The sequence below is a fragment of the Artemia sp. Qi Xiang Cuo genome, chromosome 11, assembly GCF_049724085.1.
Source record: "Artemia sp. Qi Xiang Cuo chromosome 11, ASM4972408v1, whole genome shotgun sequence".
NCBI lineage: Eukaryota > Metazoa > Arthropoda > Branchiopoda > Anostraca > Artemiidae > Artemia > Artemia sp. Qi Xiang Cuo.
The window spans coordinates 35,670,952-35,689,871 of NC_142804.1; the positions used below are offsets into that span (position 1 = coordinate 35,670,952).

The 18,920-nt window shown below is 34.9% G+C and overlaps 1 protein-coding gene and 1 pseudogene across 1 annotated transcript in view; both read left to right on the forward strand.

The window, feature by feature from the left end:
* The window catches only part of LOC148946925 (man(5)GlcNAc(2)-PP-dolichol translocation protein RFT1-like), a 51,240-nt gene extending 32,320 nt beyond the window's left edge, over nucleotides 1-18,920 (forward strand). Inside the window, exons 3-10 of the mRNA XM_089096742.1 lie at nucleotides 184-373; nucleotides 5,376-5,615; nucleotides 6,945-6,995; nucleotides 7,917-8,123; nucleotides 10,176-10,426; nucleotides 13,220-13,348; nucleotides 16,352-16,472; nucleotides 18,438-18,920. Coding sequence (XP_088952868.1) covers nucleotides 184-373; nucleotides 5,376-5,615; nucleotides 6,945-6,995; nucleotides 7,917-8,123; nucleotides 10,176-10,426; nucleotides 13,220-13,348; nucleotides 16,352-16,472; nucleotides 18,438-18,620 — 1,372 coding nt within the window. The 3' untranslated portion in view covers nucleotides 18,621-18,920. The remainder of the gene's footprint in view (nucleotides 1-183; nucleotides 374-5,375; nucleotides 5,616-6,944; nucleotides 6,996-7,916; nucleotides 8,124-10,175; nucleotides 10,427-13,219; nucleotides 13,349-16,351; nucleotides 16,473-18,437) is intronic.
* On the forward strand, nucleotides 13,461-13,972 carry LOC148946926 (small ribosomal subunit protein eS10 pseudogene; annotated as a pseudogene).

Sequence of the window (18,920 nt, forward strand, 5' to 3'; positions counted from 1 at the left end):
CTCTCTCTCTCTCTCTCTCTCTCTCTCTCTCTCTCTCTCTCTCTCTCTCTCTCTCTCTCTCTCTCTCTCTCTCTCTCTCTCTCTCTCTCTCTCTCTCTGCATCTTTCTCCCTCTCCCATCGCTATCTTATTCCGTACGACTTTTTCTGTTTAAAATTAATTAAAAATATAATTTTTTTTTCAGAGTCATAAGTACTATCATATCAGTTTGTGTATTTTCCTGGATTTGGCTGAATCTTCTTTCATGGCCAGAGGGTGAATTGGCGGAAAAATACAGATCCGGGGTCCTTGCCATTTCTTTTAGCTGTATATTGGAGTCTTTCTTTGAGCCTGTCTATGTCTTTTCACAGGCTTTTATGTATATAAAATTACGAGTAAGTAGTTGTTTTTTCGTTTGGAATTTAAAGTGATAGCACAACAAGACATTCATGTCAATTCTCTTTTTTAACTTATTATTAGTCAAAATTGAAGAGAAGTGTTTATCAACTGATCAGATCAAAAATCTTAAATCATTTTTATCAAAATCCTTTTGTTTTAAAGCATGCACTATAGACATCAGTACTAAGCAGAACCAATGGCAATAATAGATCTTGCATAGAGGCTGTTTTAAAATGACCTCAGGAGCAAAGGGAGGCGTAAGACCAGAGGAATAAAGAAAGGGAAAAAAGCGAAGAACATCAATTATACGACAAAATGACTTCCACAGCCGAGATTCGGTTTTCAACACGGAATTTTGTCTCCAACTTTACTTCTTTCAATACTTAGTGACCCCATCTATATTTTTCTTGTCATATACATTCATCACTATGACAATTCACACTTCTAAAAAGGCCACCAGATGGTGATGCGTTTGCGTTCTGCTTGCAATGGTTGCAAAGCGTTTCGGGCCATTTCTCCTTGCTATACCTAGCAACGACATTATCTACCCCCTGCAGTCAAGTTGGTAGTTAACGCTAGAAATAGGTTAATTAGCTCCAATACTTTGCATAACTAAGAGCTTTAACAATTCATTCGTTCCGTTTTTTTTTTTTTTTTTTTTTTTTTTTTTTTTTTTTTTTTGCTAGTGCTTTTTTATGCCCTAGGACAGGGATAGTAAAAGACAGAATCATTTAGTTTGTGGTTTTTGTCAAAGACTACGAAAGCTGTTTTGAAATAAATTATTCTGATTCTGAAGCTCTAGTTAGTGAATAAAAAAAAATAATTTTTCACGGTAAGTTAGAGCAAGATTATAACTCAAAATCAGCAGAACCTGCCTCATTCAAAACGTTAGAGTACTGTAAATGTACAATTCAATGTCTTTTAGCCTTGTGTTGTGTCTTGCACTCAAAAGAAGATATGCAACATTGTTAGCATCATTAAGTCAATTACTGTAGGAATGGATGGAATGAGCCTTGGAACACTTATGTTGGTCCTGGTTTATTTGATTCTTGTTCTTGTGTACCTATTGAATATTTCTACAACCATGCAAAGTTTTTCCGAATGCGCTTAAAGGGGCTAAAGTTATACCATTGTGTTAACGTGAAGGTTGAACTGGCGTCGAATGGGAGACCAATTTCAATTTTGGCGATTTATTCAAAAATTTAAGAAAAAGTTGTTCACCACTTCTTTATGAGTTCTATGTCTTCTCTTGTGCCTGATATTCGTAGACACAATGAGATTCTACAAATCCCACCGCTTCAGTTACCTCATTTGCTAGTGACGCAGCTTTTGTGATTCCAAAAAAGGAAAGACAAAAACAACATGACAAATAATTTTATAATTATTACAAAATAAATTATACAAATAATTAAAAGACTCAATTAAACAAATATATAAAACAATTAAAAACAGAAATACATAAAAATTAAAAGGAAAACGCCAATATAACCTTAACTATAATAGAATACCCTCCTGGTGAGTCATGCCCACACAAATACTCCATAGCAGACTTGTTATATTTAAACCATCCACTCCTAAACAATTTTCACCCACGACTCTGCCTCTTCATGCACCCGAAAATTTCATTTTTCAAATCCCTTAACCCTTCAAACTTCCCAAGAAAACACAGCAAAGTTTTCTTTTACTCTCCACACATCGGGCAACTATAAGGACGTCTTCTCTCTACCCCTTCCCAAATATCTTCATATTGAAAGTGGCATAAAATTACCACTACAGGAAATAACTCTCCCCATGTCTCTTTTACTCAAGAATACCAATCAAGAGAGTCAGATGATTTGATGTAACAGAGCCAGTTCTGAATTTCCCGGTCAACTGAAATTAAATGTACCTTTTTAGAAACATCTCCTGCTTCCCTGCCTCTACCATAACTACTACTACTAACAACTCACCGCAGCACCAAGCCGCCTGAGGCCAACACAGCTACGCACTCCTCCTCCACCCCAATCTATTCAAAGCCTCTCTTTTTACACCCACCCACGAAGTTCCCATTTCCTTTAAATATTTCTTTATGACGTCCTCCCACCCCAGACGGGGACGACCTGCTTTCCGTTTAGCTCTAGACGTTGGCCGAAAAGAACAATTTTCGGCAATCTGTCATCCTTCATCCGCACAACGTGCCCTAACCACCTCAACCTTTCTTTCATTATAGCCCTAGAGAGCGGTATTGAACCACATTTTTCGTATAGCCTATTGTTTGAAACATGGTCAGTCAGCCGGGTACCCAGAACAATCCTTAAGCAATTTCTCTGGAAAACATCTAGCAAATCTTCATCCGCTTTTCGGAGCGTCCATGCTTCAGAGCCATATTTGACCACTGTCATCACTTTAGCTTCTAATATTCTAATCTTCGTTTGCAGACTTATCTTCCTATTCTTCCAAACTTTTTTAAGTATGAAACAATACTCTGAGCCTTGGCTATTCTACTTTTAGCATTTTCACTGCTCCCACCATCTTTACTAATAATACTACCAAGATAAGTAAAGCTGCCGACCTGATCAATCTTTTCATTACCCAACGTCACCTTTTCCTCTTCACTTATTCCTAGCCTTAGTGATTTAGTCTTCTTAACATTAATTTTCAAACCTATTCTAGCACCCTAAACTCGCAACACCTCTAAAACTCCATTCATTTTGCTCACACTTTCATCTAGGATGCTTAAATCATCAGCATAATCCAAGTCCAGGAGACTTTTTCCTCTCCATTTGATTCCGTGGTCTCCCATTGCCTTTCCTGTGCTCCTTAAGACAAAGTCCTTCAAAATAATCCATATAAAGGGGGATAGAACACAACCCTGCTTAATTCCTGATTTAATACAAAACCAGTTGCTAAACTCTTTTCCTACCTTAACCGCAGCAGTGTTATTCTCGTACAAAGTACTAATCACTTTAATGTATTTGTCTGGTATACCATACAAGGATAGAACTTTTACTAAAGATCCTCTATCAACAGAATCGAACGCTTGCTCATAATCTATAAAACTGAGGACCAAAGGTGTTTGAAAACTCAGGCACTTCTCAATTGTTAGTCTAAGAGTGAAAATTTGGTCGACACATCCTCTATCTTTTCTAAAACCGCACTGTTCTTCTCTTAAAACTTTGTCTACGGCATCTCTCAGTCTAAAAAGTATCATATTACTAAGTAATTTACTACCTACAGAGACCAGAGTAATGCCTTGATAATTACCACACTCACTTTTATCACCTTTCTTATAAAGTGGCTTAATTAAGGTTTTCCTAAAATCTTTAGGTACTTTCCCTTTTTCAAAAATCATATTCATAATCTTCAGTAATCTATTTCTAACCTCAGAGCCACCATATTTAAGAAACTCATTTACCACCCTATCAGCACCTGGAGCCTTATTATTTTTTAATCCTTTTAGTACTGTTTCTAATTCCTCCTCCCAAAACAAATCTTCCTTCACATCCAAGATATACACAAACTTTTTTCATTTTCCTCTATATCTTTTCCTGCAACTCTATCTCGGTTAAGCAAATTCTTAAAATGTTCGGCCAATCTCTCTTTAGTTTTTTCTTTATCGCTAATTGCGGCCCCATTTCTATCTTAACTGGGCCAAGTCCAGATTGACTGCTCCCTCTCAATTAGTTAGCATGCCAGTACAATATTTTACCATTATGCCGTCTAGCTGCATCTTCCAGATCCTGCGAAAATTTTATCCATGGTCTCCACTTCACACCTCCTTAGGTCATATTTTAATGCTTTCTCCACTTTCTTTAAATTCCTTTTGTTTTCATATGATCTATCCCTCAGATAATTCTTGTACAAGTCCTTTCTCCTTTCTATTAAACATAAAGCTATTTCACTAATATTCTTAGTTGCAGTTCTAGCTTTCTTCCCTAATACACCTTCAGCAACTTTTAAATTATTCCAACCATCTTCCACATCATCAAATTTTAAGCTCTCAAGTTTAGTATTCAACTGTTCCTGGAAAGTTTCTCTCAAATTCTCATCCTGGAGTCTACCAACATCATAACTTCCCGGGAGGTAGTTACCCTTCCGATATTTCAGCTTGAACCCTTGACACTACTAGATGGTGATCTTTACTTTTAACATCAATAACAGCACTCCTATATACCCTAGTATCTTGTATTGATCCTGCCAGTCTTCGGTTTACTGAAATAATTAATAAGGTTTGCTGTCTTATCATCACGTGAATACCATTTTAATTTATGAGCCATTTTATGACCAAACACCGTATTGGTTATAACTAGATTGTTATACCTACAAAATCGCAAAAGTCTGTATCCATTACTGTTTTCTTTTCCTACACCAAATTTACCTAGGCTAGGATACCATCTATCCCTATTTCTACCATAACCTCCCCTACATTCATCTGAAATTCCACACGATTGCAAAATTACCTTGATTTGCCCCATCCATGATTACCTTCTTCAAATTTCTTCCCGAGACTCTACCAATGCTTCCCTCGCCAACCTGTGCTTTCTATGCTTACCTCTCTTTCTCATTACTTCACCGTTTTTACGTGCCTCCTATGTCTATGTGGCAGCTTTTTGGGAGAGGTGAAAGCTGTTTGTAGGACTGGTTCAAGGTTGGGGGCAATGATGGGAATGTTCTTTTGAGACTTTTTTTTGTCAAAGAAATGTATGTATTTTTAGGTAATTTGATTAGATTTCTAGGGGATGTAATTCCAAATTCCAAACTGCCTTTGTTTCGAATGAATAAATTTCTTTGTGATTCAGAAGATAGTTTCAGTATGAAAATTGTATGTAATCATGGCAAAAAATATTTGTCTAGTTTTCTCTTCTTCCGTGTGTGCCTAATATCAAATATCTGATGTAAACAAATATTGGACATAACGTTGAATTGCTTTAGTCCTTTTCAGTGTGTCTCAAGCAATCTCTTGTTTTATAATCTTATAATTATTGATTACTAACTTTAATCTGATTGGTTTCATTTTAGGTTGTGATAGATTCTTTGGGAATGATACTTCGGGTATTAGGCATGGTTGTAACCGTTTATCTGGCTCCACAGTATGCCGTTGAAGCTGGTTACTTTGGACAAGTTGCGGTTTCCATTTTATATCTTTGTGGATTTTGGGGCTTCTTCTATTATGAATTTTGGAGAAGAAAAAAGAATGATGAACCAGGATTGCCAATTCAGAATTTATCAGGATTTTTACCCAAGTTTCCAGCTGGTGAGGTAAAAGTTATTTCTGCTACACAGGCTAATGATCGTAATTGGTGGGGACGGGCATTCAACCCTCCCCCACCCTTTGACGCTAGATTTTGAAAAATATCTTTCTTGGTATTTTCATAGAAAATGCACATTTTTGTTAATTCCGAAAAATTAACCCCTTCCCCTAGATTTTGAAAATACATTTTGTCCCCCCTCCCCCCACCCTATATACTTGTGAATTATTGCTACTCATACAGATTGCAGAAATTCAAAGACTATAACTGTTATAAAACCCACGTTTGTAAGAAGTGAGAAACAGAAAAAAATATTGTAGTTGTAGTTAAAAATCAAAGCTCCAATGCAAGTTGTGTTGCCGTCTTAAAGACGTGGCAAATTCAATTTTGTCCCTAAAATGCTTTATTTTCCATCTATTTTTGTAAGTGAAAAAGAATCCATTGTGGAAAAACTAGGAACCTCTATGAATCTTGGAAGTCAAACGAAGAGTTTTAATTTGACCAGAAAAGACCTCATCTAATGTCTTTCCAATTACAGCACCTAAGACGGTTGCTAAAACATGGCAAAAGAAACCAAATAATATAAAAACTAGCGTAAGAGTTAGCCCAAATTCTTGTTTGACAAATAATAAATTACCCAACAAAATCACAAAGGTAACTGTGAAAATCCAAATGTTTTTATTTTTTAAATGTTTTTATCTATTTTATTGTTCTTGTTTTTTTTTTTTTTTTTTTTTTTACATTGATTTGTATGAGTTGTTAATAAAAAAAAATATCAGTTCGGCTAAACTGCCCCATAGCGTTCGCTTCTTTTTGTTATTATTAATAGTTAGTCTATGTTCTGCATTGTATCCTTGGCCTAACTATTTTATAACCAATAAGAGTACTTTAGAAATAGAAGAATATGCCTACTTTCAGAAAATCTGTAGCTGGGCTCAGGTAATAACTGATTTTAGTAAGCTAGTTTTTGATTGATTCAATTTGTTTAGTTTTAGTTAACAAATTTAAATAGGCTGCAATTCAGCTCGTTTTCATCTGATGAGCTATTACCATTGGTATTAGTTGGACTTCTTTAAATTCAACATCATAACTTTTCCTTTAAAAGGAGGAAAGCCTTGAAAAGATTATTCTAGGGTGTCTACAGCCCCCTGTTGATGGCCTTGATACTTTCGCATATTTTTCATGGCTTTTTTTGAATGAGGGTAAGGTCTAGAAATAAGGTTATGAACTTCCAAAATATAAGAAATATACGGAATTAAGTTTTACTGTATTGCCATAAGTTTTACGTGTATTATGATAACTATATTATCAAATGTTTCACCGATGATTTATATTTCAGGAAGTCTTGGATTGGCATCTTGCCAAGCTAGTTTGGAGTTTCTTTGTTCAGGTACTATTTTATAAAATTGTTTTTATTTTTTGTTTCTATCTCCCTCGGACAGTTCAGACTTATCATGTATTACTAAATAGATTTCACGGGGCTCGCTTTATATTTATTTTGATTATTTGAAAAAGTGTTAAGGTTTTAAAAGCTAGTTTTCGGCCTAGTAACCCATCCCACTTGTAGCCAACAATTACAGGCATGTTAAATCTTATGATAAACTCTGATCGCAGCTCCTATACTAGGTCTGTTGAAAAACTCATAAATTGAACAATCCTTTCTTCGTTTTCTTTCTTTAATCATACTCCTTAAGTAAGACCTCTCAGAGGCCTTTCAAATGCCACTATGACCGAAGCCCCTTCTCCCCCGGCCTCCTCCCACCTATGGTATCTTTGAATTGGAAAAGCGCTGGTGTAAACGGTATATTAATGTTATAATGAACAATAATAGAAGAAGAAAGTTCAGTTCATCCTTTCTTCTGGAATTAACACTGCAATAATAAAAAAAAAAGTTCCTTCTTCATTTCATTCGCAATGAATATATGGCCTATATATATAGCCCTAGGCTATATTACTCTATGCCTATCTACCTTGGTTCTGCCCTAGGATGGATGATAGACTATCTATCAGTAAGTAAAATGAATCATTCTTAATTCAATTCTGAAATAGGTTATCCCAGCTTTGCCTCCTACTGAGACAATGTCTTGGCTTTACCCCATTTGGCCATGGCTCTCAAATTTCTATTCACTTCCACCAAGTTGATTTTAATTCAAAAATCTATGTGGGCTGAAGTTTGTTTATTTTGTAGTTTATTTTGTTGTTTTTCTTAATTGGTATTATTCGGCGTTATGAAAAACTATTGATCAGAAACAAGTCGGAAAAATAATACTGAACAACAAAAAACTCATACGTGTATATATTATTTCTGCAGGGACTAGCAAAGCAAGCCCTAACTGAAGGTGAGAAGTATCTAATGACAATCACATCATTTCTAACGATGGCAGAGCAAGGTGTTTTTGACACCGTCAATAATCTCGGGTCAATTGCTGTCAGGTTTTTACTTCTCCCCATCGAAGATTCCGCCTACTTCTATTTTACGAAAACGCTTCAAAGAGTCCCTTTGGAACAGCAGAATGAGGTGAGTTTTTTTTTCCTGGGGAAGGCATGTCTCTTTATAAATTTCTTCGTTCCTTATCTCCTTTCCTTATTCCTTGTCTTTTTGTTTTTTATCTACTGGCCTACCTCCCAAAAGATAGATTTCAAAAAAGTGATAATTTGGATGTTACTCTAACAAAGCATGTGTTGGATTTCAGTGCAGGTTGGGTTATAAAGAGAACTTAAATGGCGTGCTAGCAAAAAAGTCCCGGGCTTTAATTTGTGTGACTGTTCAATTTATCATCTATTTTCAATATTTTGTCTCTTAGACGTAGTGAATCAGTTGATTAAGTGGTGTGGTGAAACGTGTCTGAGCTCTTTAATTACACGTGATTTCCTTGCCCTGTTTTAGTGCTCATGGATGCTTAAAATGTCGCTATAGATCATAATACATCTGGGAATAGACAAGGTGCCATACTCTCTGCTTCTAAGAAGAGTTAGGTTAGAAATCCTTGAGCGCAGGAGGGTTACATTTTGCCTCCGTAATGCGAAAATTGCAATAACAAACCCTTGCATGGAAAACATGTTCCCCAAACGTCAGTACCCATCCAGATTACGTTACGGCCGCCTCGAGCTGTTTCTAAACCCATTCATTTTTTGTCCCCCATTCGCTGCTTTCCCTCCAGATATGAAAAAACCTTTTTCCCTTTCATTGCAGAAAAGATGAACAATATATCCTGCTAGTATATCCTCTTTTTATTGGATGGTAGTGCTGCCCAGGTTTTTGCATTTATTTGCTTATTTTGGTCCCCCTTCCCCTTTCTTTTTTAGGGTCCCTTTTAACTTTTCAATATGTATTTTACTCTCATTTTTTAACAGTTTTTTGCGTTTATTCGCTTGTGTTAACCCCCCCCCTTTTTTTTTTATTAGTGTCCCTTTTGATTTTTTTTTTTTTTTCCATGTATTTGTTTTAATTTTTTTAGTTTAGTTTGACCAGTTTTTATCTTTTTAACTTTTTAATTGAGATTTTACATTTAAGTTATTGACTTATGAATGATTAGTCATTGTGATTTTTCTTTTTTGTTGTCATTTTGGCTTTTTTTTTTTTTTTTTTTTTTTTTTTTTTTTTTTTTTTTTTTTTTTTTTATTATTATATTTCTTTAAATTCCACCTCCTCTCCTCTCGGTGACATAACGATCTTTTTCACTTAATTTCAAACTGTAATGTCACCTACACTGAATTAAAAACAACTTTTATTTTTTTGAATTTTGGATTTGGGTAGCCAAACATAATTGACGAAGACAAGGTGTACTACAAAAAAAAAAATTAAAAGCGCCAAAAAAGCACCATTCCCGGTTTAGCAGGGTGCCCTTCTGCCATAGGGCACCCTTTTCACCGTGGAAATACATTAACAATACACAAATATTTTTCATAAAACCTTGTTCTCATTTTGGCATTGTTTGCCAGTTTTCCTGTTTTTTATGATATATTTTACTCCAATCTCTAAAGAAGTCCGAATTCAGCCCTTCGGGGCTTGTGATAGTAATTTTCTTAAATAAATATCTTATTTTATCTATCATGTCTATCTGAATTGAATATTCTTGATAATCTTTTAATATCACATGAATGGCTGGAAGCGTATCGAATGATTACAGTCTTTGTATTTATGAATTGTTGTGTGATCTTAAGCGAAGTTGTGCAGGTGCATTTTGATAATGGAATACCTATGCATTCGTATGTATGAATTAAGATTAAAAAAAGGCTTGTGATCAAACTTGGTAGGAGTAAACTAGTCCCACAGCAACCCTTTTGTGACTATAGGGGAAATGTTTGTATTAATTAGCCCATTTAGTGAATGCTTCACTGGGTTTTTGATACTGACCTATGTTGCTTCACTTCATTTACTTTTTCTAGAAGCTTTATTTGCAGAAACGAAGTGTGTGAGGTCGATAAGTGTACTTAGCTTATTATAAGAAAATGCTTATAAATAATCTTTTTTCTTTTGTTTTTGCTACTCTTAATAATATTCTATATAATATAATTTTTTATAGCATTATTTTGTTTGGGAATTTACTTATACTGTTTATTATTTCAGAAAATTGTTTCTGAAGCCAGCAACGTTCTATTTCTTCTTTTTCGATTTATGGCCTTGCTCGGACTGAGTGCTGTTTTTTTGGGTATACCTTTCGCCAAAACCGTTTTGGCTCTATACGGTGGTGAAACGCTTACTAGTGGTATGGGTCCTTTTTTGATGCAATTGAATTGTGGATTGATATTACTTCTTGCTTTGAATGGAGTCACAGAAGGCTACGCAACTGCAACTGTTAGTAATGCTGAGTTAGACATGTATGTTAAGTACATTTTTCTCTTTTTTGTTCGTGATATAATTTTAAACATGTGGGCTACACCTAACAACCTGATTGTGGCATAGAGTTAGAATCAGTTCCCAAGACTGGGTCTTTGATGACGAACTCTATTAAAAGTAAATAACTATTGGCTTTATTTTTGTTTTCTTTTTTAGTCTTGTTTGTCTATTTTGATGGCACTTTTACCAAGTGACAGCTTCTCATGTACGTGGTAGTGTGTTTTCAGGATTTTTAGCTTGTATTCTTTTCTTGTAAACATTCTGTTTACCCTTGTTTAGTCGTGGGATGATAGTCTTTCGTTTTTTGACTGTTTCTCCTTGAGGTTGCACCATCATACAAGATACGCCGTAATTTTGTTACATTTTGCTGCAACTTCTAAAGCGCAAAATAGTTACACTTTTTTCTCTGTAAATTTATTTTCGTATTTTCTCTTTTACTGATAAAATCAAATTGTTGAATTTGTTTCCTCATCATATGGTGAAAAATGGCAGGTTAATATTATAAACAATTGTACTTTTTTCTGATCACGGTAAATAATTTGTAATATTATATTCCTTTCCTGCAAGAAAAAAGTAAATAAAAATCTTAAACGAAGGCGAAGGCAAAGTAAGCTCTCGTTCCATAGATGTCGGGTAAATACTATATAATGTAAAAACACTTTGCTTTCGCCCATGAGAGAATAAGAGATGAGGCGCTCGACCTCTAAACAACGCAATTATTGTTGTTATATTTTGTAAAAACGATGGTTCTACTAACGATTTGAATACATTGTGCGTAATTTGCCGTTCCTGAAGTAGAAAAAAAAATAGGAAACAAACTTTTGCTAATAGCTTCTTAGTGACAAAGAAAATATGAACAATGGAAGGTGAAACTTTCTGAGACAGGTTGTAAACTAAACGATATTGTATGTTCTAGACATACGATATCATTTAACATAAACATTCTATTGGCCTTTAAAAAAAAAAATTGCATTTTCTTTTCTTCGTCTCTCTTTCCCTCCATCTATACTCTCTTGTCTCTGTCTCTTTCTTCTCTATCTTGTCCTCGCTTTCTCTCTCTCTCTCTCTCTCTCTCTCTCTCTCTCTCTCTCTCTCTCTCTCTCTCTCTCTCTCTCTCTCTCTCTCTCTCTCTCTCTCTCTCTCTCTCTCTCTCTCTCTCTCTTTCTCTCTCTACTCTTTCTCTCTCTCTCTCTCTCTCTCTCTCTCTTTCTCTCTCGTTCTCTTTCTCGCTCTCTTTCTCGTCTCTCTCTCTCTCTCTCTCTCTCTCTCTCTCTCTCTCTCTCTCTCTCTCTCTCTCTCTCTCTCTCTCTCTCTCTCTCTCTCTCTCTCTCTCTCTCTCTCTCTCTCTCTCTCTCTCTCTCTCTCTCTCTCTCTCTCTCTCTCTCTCTCTCTCTCTCTCTCTCTCTCTCTCTCTCTCTCTCTCTCTCTCTCTCTCTCTCTCTCTCTCTCGTTCTCTGTCTCGCTCTCTCTCTCTCTCTCTCTCTCTCTCTCTCTCTCTCTCTCTCTCTCTCTCTCTCTCTCTCTCTCTCTCTCTCTCTCTCTCTCTCTCTCTCTCTCTCTCTCTCTCTCTCTCTCTCTCTCTCTCTCTGTCTCTCTCTATCTATCTCTTACTGTTTCTCTCTCTGTCTCTGTCTCTCCCACTCTCTCTCACTCTCACTCACTCACAATTACTCTTTCTCTCATAAATATGACGTAGATAATTTCGAAGACAACACTGCCTTTCCGTGACGATAAATAAAAAGTTCAAAAAGGGGAAGTCACTTTAATACACAGTGTTAAATTTCATAAAAGATACTAGATATTTTGGTCGAATATGCAGTTACCGTTATCAGTAGTAATACATTTACTACTGATGCCTTTCTCTTTCTTACTTTTTTACTACTAATTTGAGCTTTTTATTTAATCTCTCTGTCTCTCTCTCTCTCTCTCTCTCTCTCTCTCTCTCTCTCTCTCTCTCTCTCTCTCTCTCTCTCTCTCTCTCTCTCTCTCTCTCTCTCTCTGTCTCTCTCTCTCTCTCTCTCTCTCTCTCTCTCTCTCTCTCTCTCTCTCTCTCTCTCTCTCTCTCTCTCTCTCTCTCTCTCTCTATCTCTCTCTCTGTCTCTGTCTCTCTCTCTTTCTCTCTCACTTTCTCTCTCTTTTTTTCTCTCGCTTAAATATGACGTAGATAATTTCGAAGACCACATGACGATATACAAAAAAGTTCAAATAGGGGAAGTCATTTTAATACACAGTGATAAATTTCACAAAAAATACTAGATATTTTCGTCGAATATGCAGTTACCATCATCAGTAGTAATACATTTACTACTGATGCCTCTCACTTTCTTACTTTTTTACTACTAATTTGAACTTTTTATTTAATCTCTCTCTGTCTCTCTCTCTCTCTTCTCTCTCTATCCCTTTCTCTCCCTCTCTCTCTCTCCCCCGCTCTCTTTCCCTCTCTCTCTCACACTCTCTCACTCTCTCTCTCTCTCACTCTCTAACAAAAACACTCTCTCTCTCTCTCTTTCTCTCTCTTTATTTCTCTCTCTTTCTTTCTCTCCCTCTCTCTCTTGTCGCTCTCTTCTCTCTTTCTCACTTTCTATCACTCTCTTGGGATTTTGGATATGAGGCCAAAAATATAACTGGGCTTTGCTGATTTTTAGGCTACTCTTACGTGACTCCTGATTTTAAACGATATAACAGTTGGGTTAAATTTACGGACACTAAACTTTCTATAGAAGAAATTTGGAGAGAAAAAAAGCTTATCTAAGCTTTTTGTTTATATTTTTCAGGAACAGCTTTTTCATGGTCTGTACGTCTGGTTTATATATAGTATCTGCCTATTGTCTTGTTTACATGTATTCTAGTCCTGGTCTGGTTATGGCAAACGCAGTAACTCTGTGTTTACGGATTGCCCGAAGGTATGTATACTTAAATCCGAAGAAGAAATTAAATATTTAAGCGTCTTCTGTGAAACTGAATCACTCGTTTCATCCCAGTCCTGTTTGCAAGATCGCTAAATGATATTTAATTACTAATTCTCAAATTATCCTCCCTAATCTCAGTAAAGATTTTGATGTCCAAAGCTAACCGCCATCAAATTTATCAGCATTTATTCAAAGAAGGAGTTATGGTAGCAATGAAAGACGTTCACCTGCCTAAACAGCCTGAAGTAGATGTACCCAATCTTCATGTTATAAAAGCATTGGTATCACTGAAGTCAAGGGGATATGTTACAGAATAATTTGCCTGGAGACATTATTATTGATATTTGACAAATGAAGGTATCCAGGGAAGTCCTTCACCTTCCACCTGAGATTGTACCAGCAACATTTAAACCTAAGCGAGTAGAGGCTGCTTGAACACGACCAACAGCAATGGCCCGTGAGCAGAAAAAGCTGGGTGATGACAGATCGGCTTACAGAAAAGCTGGACCCCGGGGTGCCGAAGATGATAAGGAGGGAGATGTGGGGATCGGAGAAGGTGCTGAAATGTGATTTAAAGAAGGATACAGTCGTGGTCGAGGAGTAGCCCAACAAGAATAAAGTTACAATTTTGTACTTCGTCACCAAATAAATCCTGGTCCACCCAAAAAAAAAAAAAAAAAAAAAAATTAAAAATAAAAATCCCAGTCCTGTTATATATCTTAAACAAGGGAATAAGTGTTTGAGACACACAATTGGGCCGGTATTTACATCGAATTTCTATTGAAGGAGGAGTGCAGAAAATATTTTTGGGTGAGGGGGGGTGGTTCAGGGTTTGAACCCTGAACCTTGTTTGAACCTTATCTTCGTTCTTTCTTACGATTTTGAAAATAAGAGATTTATTCTTGGTCTCCGAATAAAAAAAAAAATTATCATGTGCTAGCGGGCCAATTTTCATGCAGGATGCTTAAACACTTAAGGGCTGGACAGGCAATGTTTTCCTCCAGTGGTTTGAGAGTCCATGTGAGTTTGGGATATACTGATTTTGTCGAAGAAAGGACAGCGATTTCTTTCGCTTTTGAACCTCGTTAAATATGGATAACGAAATAATTTGTTACGCCAAGCCATCAATAAGCGTTTAAGATGGAATTTAGTGACCTTAAAAGTCTATAGTAAATAGTCCTACAACTTCAGTATTAATAATGTATAATTTTTTCTAGTCAAACTCTCAAAGTTATATAAATCATCTTTGAAAATGCTCAAAATGAATGCTAATCAATAAAAATGCCTTTAAAACTACTAGGCTCAGATCACCAAAATCAATTTTCTCGATATTGACTTTTTACATGGTGGAAATGATTCTCTGTCGACTATGGCTTGTAATTATGTACACTTTATTAAGTTCGGTTGAATTACTCAAAAGAAATCCATATAAGAAGGATATGTTTGGTTATTACCTTTTTTAAATGTTTTTTTGTAATGCAAACTGTTTTTAGTCGATAATTTCAAAGCTAACATAAATTATGTGTTCGGAATCAGAAAAAGTTCTCATTAGTTAAAAAAAGAAGAAGTATGGCATTCTTTGTGAAAATTCGTAATTTTCCGAAAAACTTTCCTGCTAAAATTTGTGTACATGATTAATACTTTATATGTTGTGGCTTTATTTGGGACTTCGTTATTTTTTTAAATGTTGGCCCCAAACTTATCTTTTTCTTTGGTGCCAAATAAAAGAAAATAAATAATTTTCGAATTCTGTGTTGTTAGTTGACAATTACTAGTATTAACACAAAAATTGTAAATTTCTATCTGAGCAGATGTTTCCTGATTTAATTTTTGTTTATGTTTTGTTAAGAAAAATATTTTCTTCTAATAATATATGTAAAACTTATTACATTAACTATTACATTACATAAACTATTAACATTGAAACTGCCAATTAGAAACGACGTACATTAGAAACATCTTCAAAAGGGGGCTCCTCGTCAATTTTTTTAGTGGTAATATCCGTACTAAATACAGCATACATAGTGAGATCCAGTGTCAGTTAGGAACTCTTTTTCGCGAATCAGAAAAACAAAAGTTAATCGAAAAAAGCTGGTTTTTTGTGAAAATTCCAGAAATTCAAATCCCTTCCGGCAAAACCTCCCGGGGGGAGGGCTACTGGTAGTAAAAGCTCTCATTTTGCCTCGTTTTCTTTATTTTAGGAAGTATTTGGCCTTCCTATTTGTTAGTTTTTCTTTGTTTAATTGTATAAGTTTAGGATTTAGTTTTCTTAACTTTTTAACTTATGGGCTGAAAAGTTTCTATTGGCCTTAAAAAAATACTTTTTATTGGATGTGGTTTGTGATAATTTAAGAACCAAAACTCACGTTTAAATTTTTACCGAAAATAACTATTCTTGAAACCTTCTGAAATAGTTCATCGCCTAGCTATATGATTGAGAACAATTCTGTAATTACATATTTGTTTGCAGAAAAGTTCTGAAGTTTATGAAGGATTTGTATATCATACTTTCTCAAATTTTGAAAGCTACAAAAAATGCAAGGGAGGAATAACTGTTATGTGTTCGTCCTAAAAAGAACATAAACTGATTATCTCGTTTATCCCAGATGTTTCCTTCTTTTAGAGAAAAGGAAAAGAAATTGGTCATCTGTTTATATTTTGATGGTTTTAATCCATCTTTCTTTCTTTTTTAAGAGAAGAGGAAACAGAAACAGATCGCCTGTTTCTATTTTGACTGTATTAGTCTGTTTCTTTTGTTAAAGAAAACGGCGCTGACGCTCAGACTTTGTTCAAATGGTATATTCGCAGATTACATTTATTAAAGTTATACGGCTTATAATTTGTTTTTAAACTTATTATTGAAGACTCTCAAGGAATAAAATTAAGTGGGGGGGGGGGGGATTGTATATCTGATTCATTATCATCCAAAATGTCTATCGTGCAGGTCTCGTAATTCATTTGTTGTGCTTCTTTGCTGTCTAGCTTATCATTTTGTAGTTGTTACCTGATTAACAAGCAATACGAAGGAACGCCCTATTCACCTTTAAAGGATTCATTTCCAAAGAAGTGGGAAATATTTACTTTGATGCTTTCGTTCGTAGTTTGTTCTATCTCAGAGGTATGATAACCGACTTTTCTTTTATTATTTTTCATTAATAATTTTCCTATTAACTTAGTTTGGACAAATCTAAAATAAATCATGAGACAAAATACTCAGATTTTAATTCGATATTAATAAGGCTGCCAAACTCATGATAAATAGAACTCTAAAAAGACCACAACCCTCTTATGTCCTTGTACTTTTCTTAAAACAATACTTTAAATCTTAGAAGCTTTATGCATTTTTTTTGTTATTTAGATGCGTGTTGTTAGTGCATTACTTTAATTATACCATTTTTTTTCTTATCCTGCTTATTTTATCTTATTGCAAAAAAAAAGTCGTTAAATTATAACGTCAGCGGTTTTATACCGTAGGTCGGATTAGATAGTCAGACGTTATACTCTTAGGGGAGGCTTTTGGGAAGCCAGTTTAAAATTAAAGTTTTACCAATGTATAAGTGTTGAGAATGTCTAATAGAAAACTTAGGAGTTCCAAGAAAGGAATATTTTCCATTCCTTTATAAGCAATAGAGCCTTTGTGGGGATTATTGTATTGAATTCGTTTTCTAATTTTTGTTCTTGAATATATCTCATCTTGTTCAAAATTATTGAGCAAGTCTTTGGGCCAATGGGTCATGAGAGTAATGATTTTGAGGCATTTGCCTCTTTTGTGCCAAATTGTATGAATAGCGCGTTAAAAATATGTGTAACTGATAATCCCTTCGTAGATACATCGAATGGAAAGATGAATGCATCAACCTTGTTTGGATCAAAATAGTGTCAGAATTTAAAAATATTGATTTTTTATCAGTATGAAACAAATAGACAAACGGGATTTTTTTGCGACAGTGGCACAGAACAAAATAACAATTGGTTATTTTGAGGTTGTTTCCAGTGTAAACACAATATGAAAGTGAGCTTTTATAATGTATATAGCTAAATGATTATTGCAGCCTTTGGCCCCTCCCTCTCCCTTAGCCTCATCCTTATAGTCATGTTAAACTCTTTCGAATCAGAATCTCATAAGCAGTTGTAGGGTGGGAGTGGTGGCCACCTTCCTGTTTATGCCCAATTATGTTGATGATAAGTTTGACTGTTATGCTCTTTGTAATTTCCGGTCGTTTAAGGTTTGGTGTCTTGTTTCATGGTAACCTATTATTGTTTTAAATTTGACTTGATATGTGACTTATTTTTACTCCTTTAAGATAAAATATAGGTCTTCTTTTTTCAATAAGAAATTGAAGCCATCTTGTTTGGGGTACGCGGCATCGATTTTAGATATTTTTTTTTCTTATTTAACGCTAGTAATAAAACCATCTACTTCAAAAGCTTCAAATCCTTAGTTTGGCTCTCTTCTGGAATTATGAAGATACAAGATGTGCATCTTGGTTTTTTGTGTCCACGAAAAAAATGTTAAATTAAATAAAAGTAAAATCGAAGAAAGTTTAAAGGAAAAATCTTAAAAATCCTCATAAAATCCTCAACACATGCTAAATTTGAAGGAGAGATCCCATGAGAGACTTTTAATACCATTCATGAATCTTGCAAAGAAAATGTTGAATTAACAGGAGTTATTTTGAACTTGTAAGCTTAATTAGATCGTTGCTGTGTTTTAAACTTCCCTCGTGTATGAAATTTGAATTCTCCTTGAGTAATATTCATTTCGCTAATAAGGTATAGCAAAAAATTGTCCCTTTTTTTGTAAAATAAAACTAGTTTCAAATAAACCAGATAACCTATTTATCTGGTTTTAAAACATAGACAACGAACTAATGATTACTCGATGGTTTACCCATATATATATAGTTAATAAGAACAAACTAAACCTAAAACTAACACAGCTAGTTGAATAAAAAAAATCAGGTGAAAATGATAATAATTAAATATAAAAAAAAACATACAAACGACAAGAAAAAAAGCTAATTGTGTAGCAAGAAAAGGTGAAAAGTACAGAAAAGGTTGCTAACTTCTACATCTTTTTTAGCCATTTTCGCCAACTTGGTTGCACTTGGTTTTTGGCGTTCTTTGTGGATGTGGTGTCCTTTGGGTGATTGTTGTGAACGAACCAGATTCACTTGACTTTGTTTTGTCGAAACTCAGTATTCTTCCTTTGAGAGTCCAGTCTACAATACGAGCCCTAATTAGACAACGTCACCGAGTGGATTAAATTAAAGTGTGATACTCTAATCGAAGTTGTTCTCGTTTTATTCTTAAATTTTTATCCTTGTAGTAGAAATGAAACGTCCACGTTTTGAAATCTTGAAAGTGAGCTGTTGTATAGATAATTCGAACGAGTTTGTGATTTGTAATTTTATGCATTAGCGTAATTATTAATTGGTCTGAAACCTGAAAACAACCCTTAGAGTAAATGACTAGGTTATACATGTAGGTTTTGGCTAAATTTTGAATCATCCGATTTTGTAATGAGGAAAAACTCTAGAAAAGAAATATAAAGAACACCGTGGAA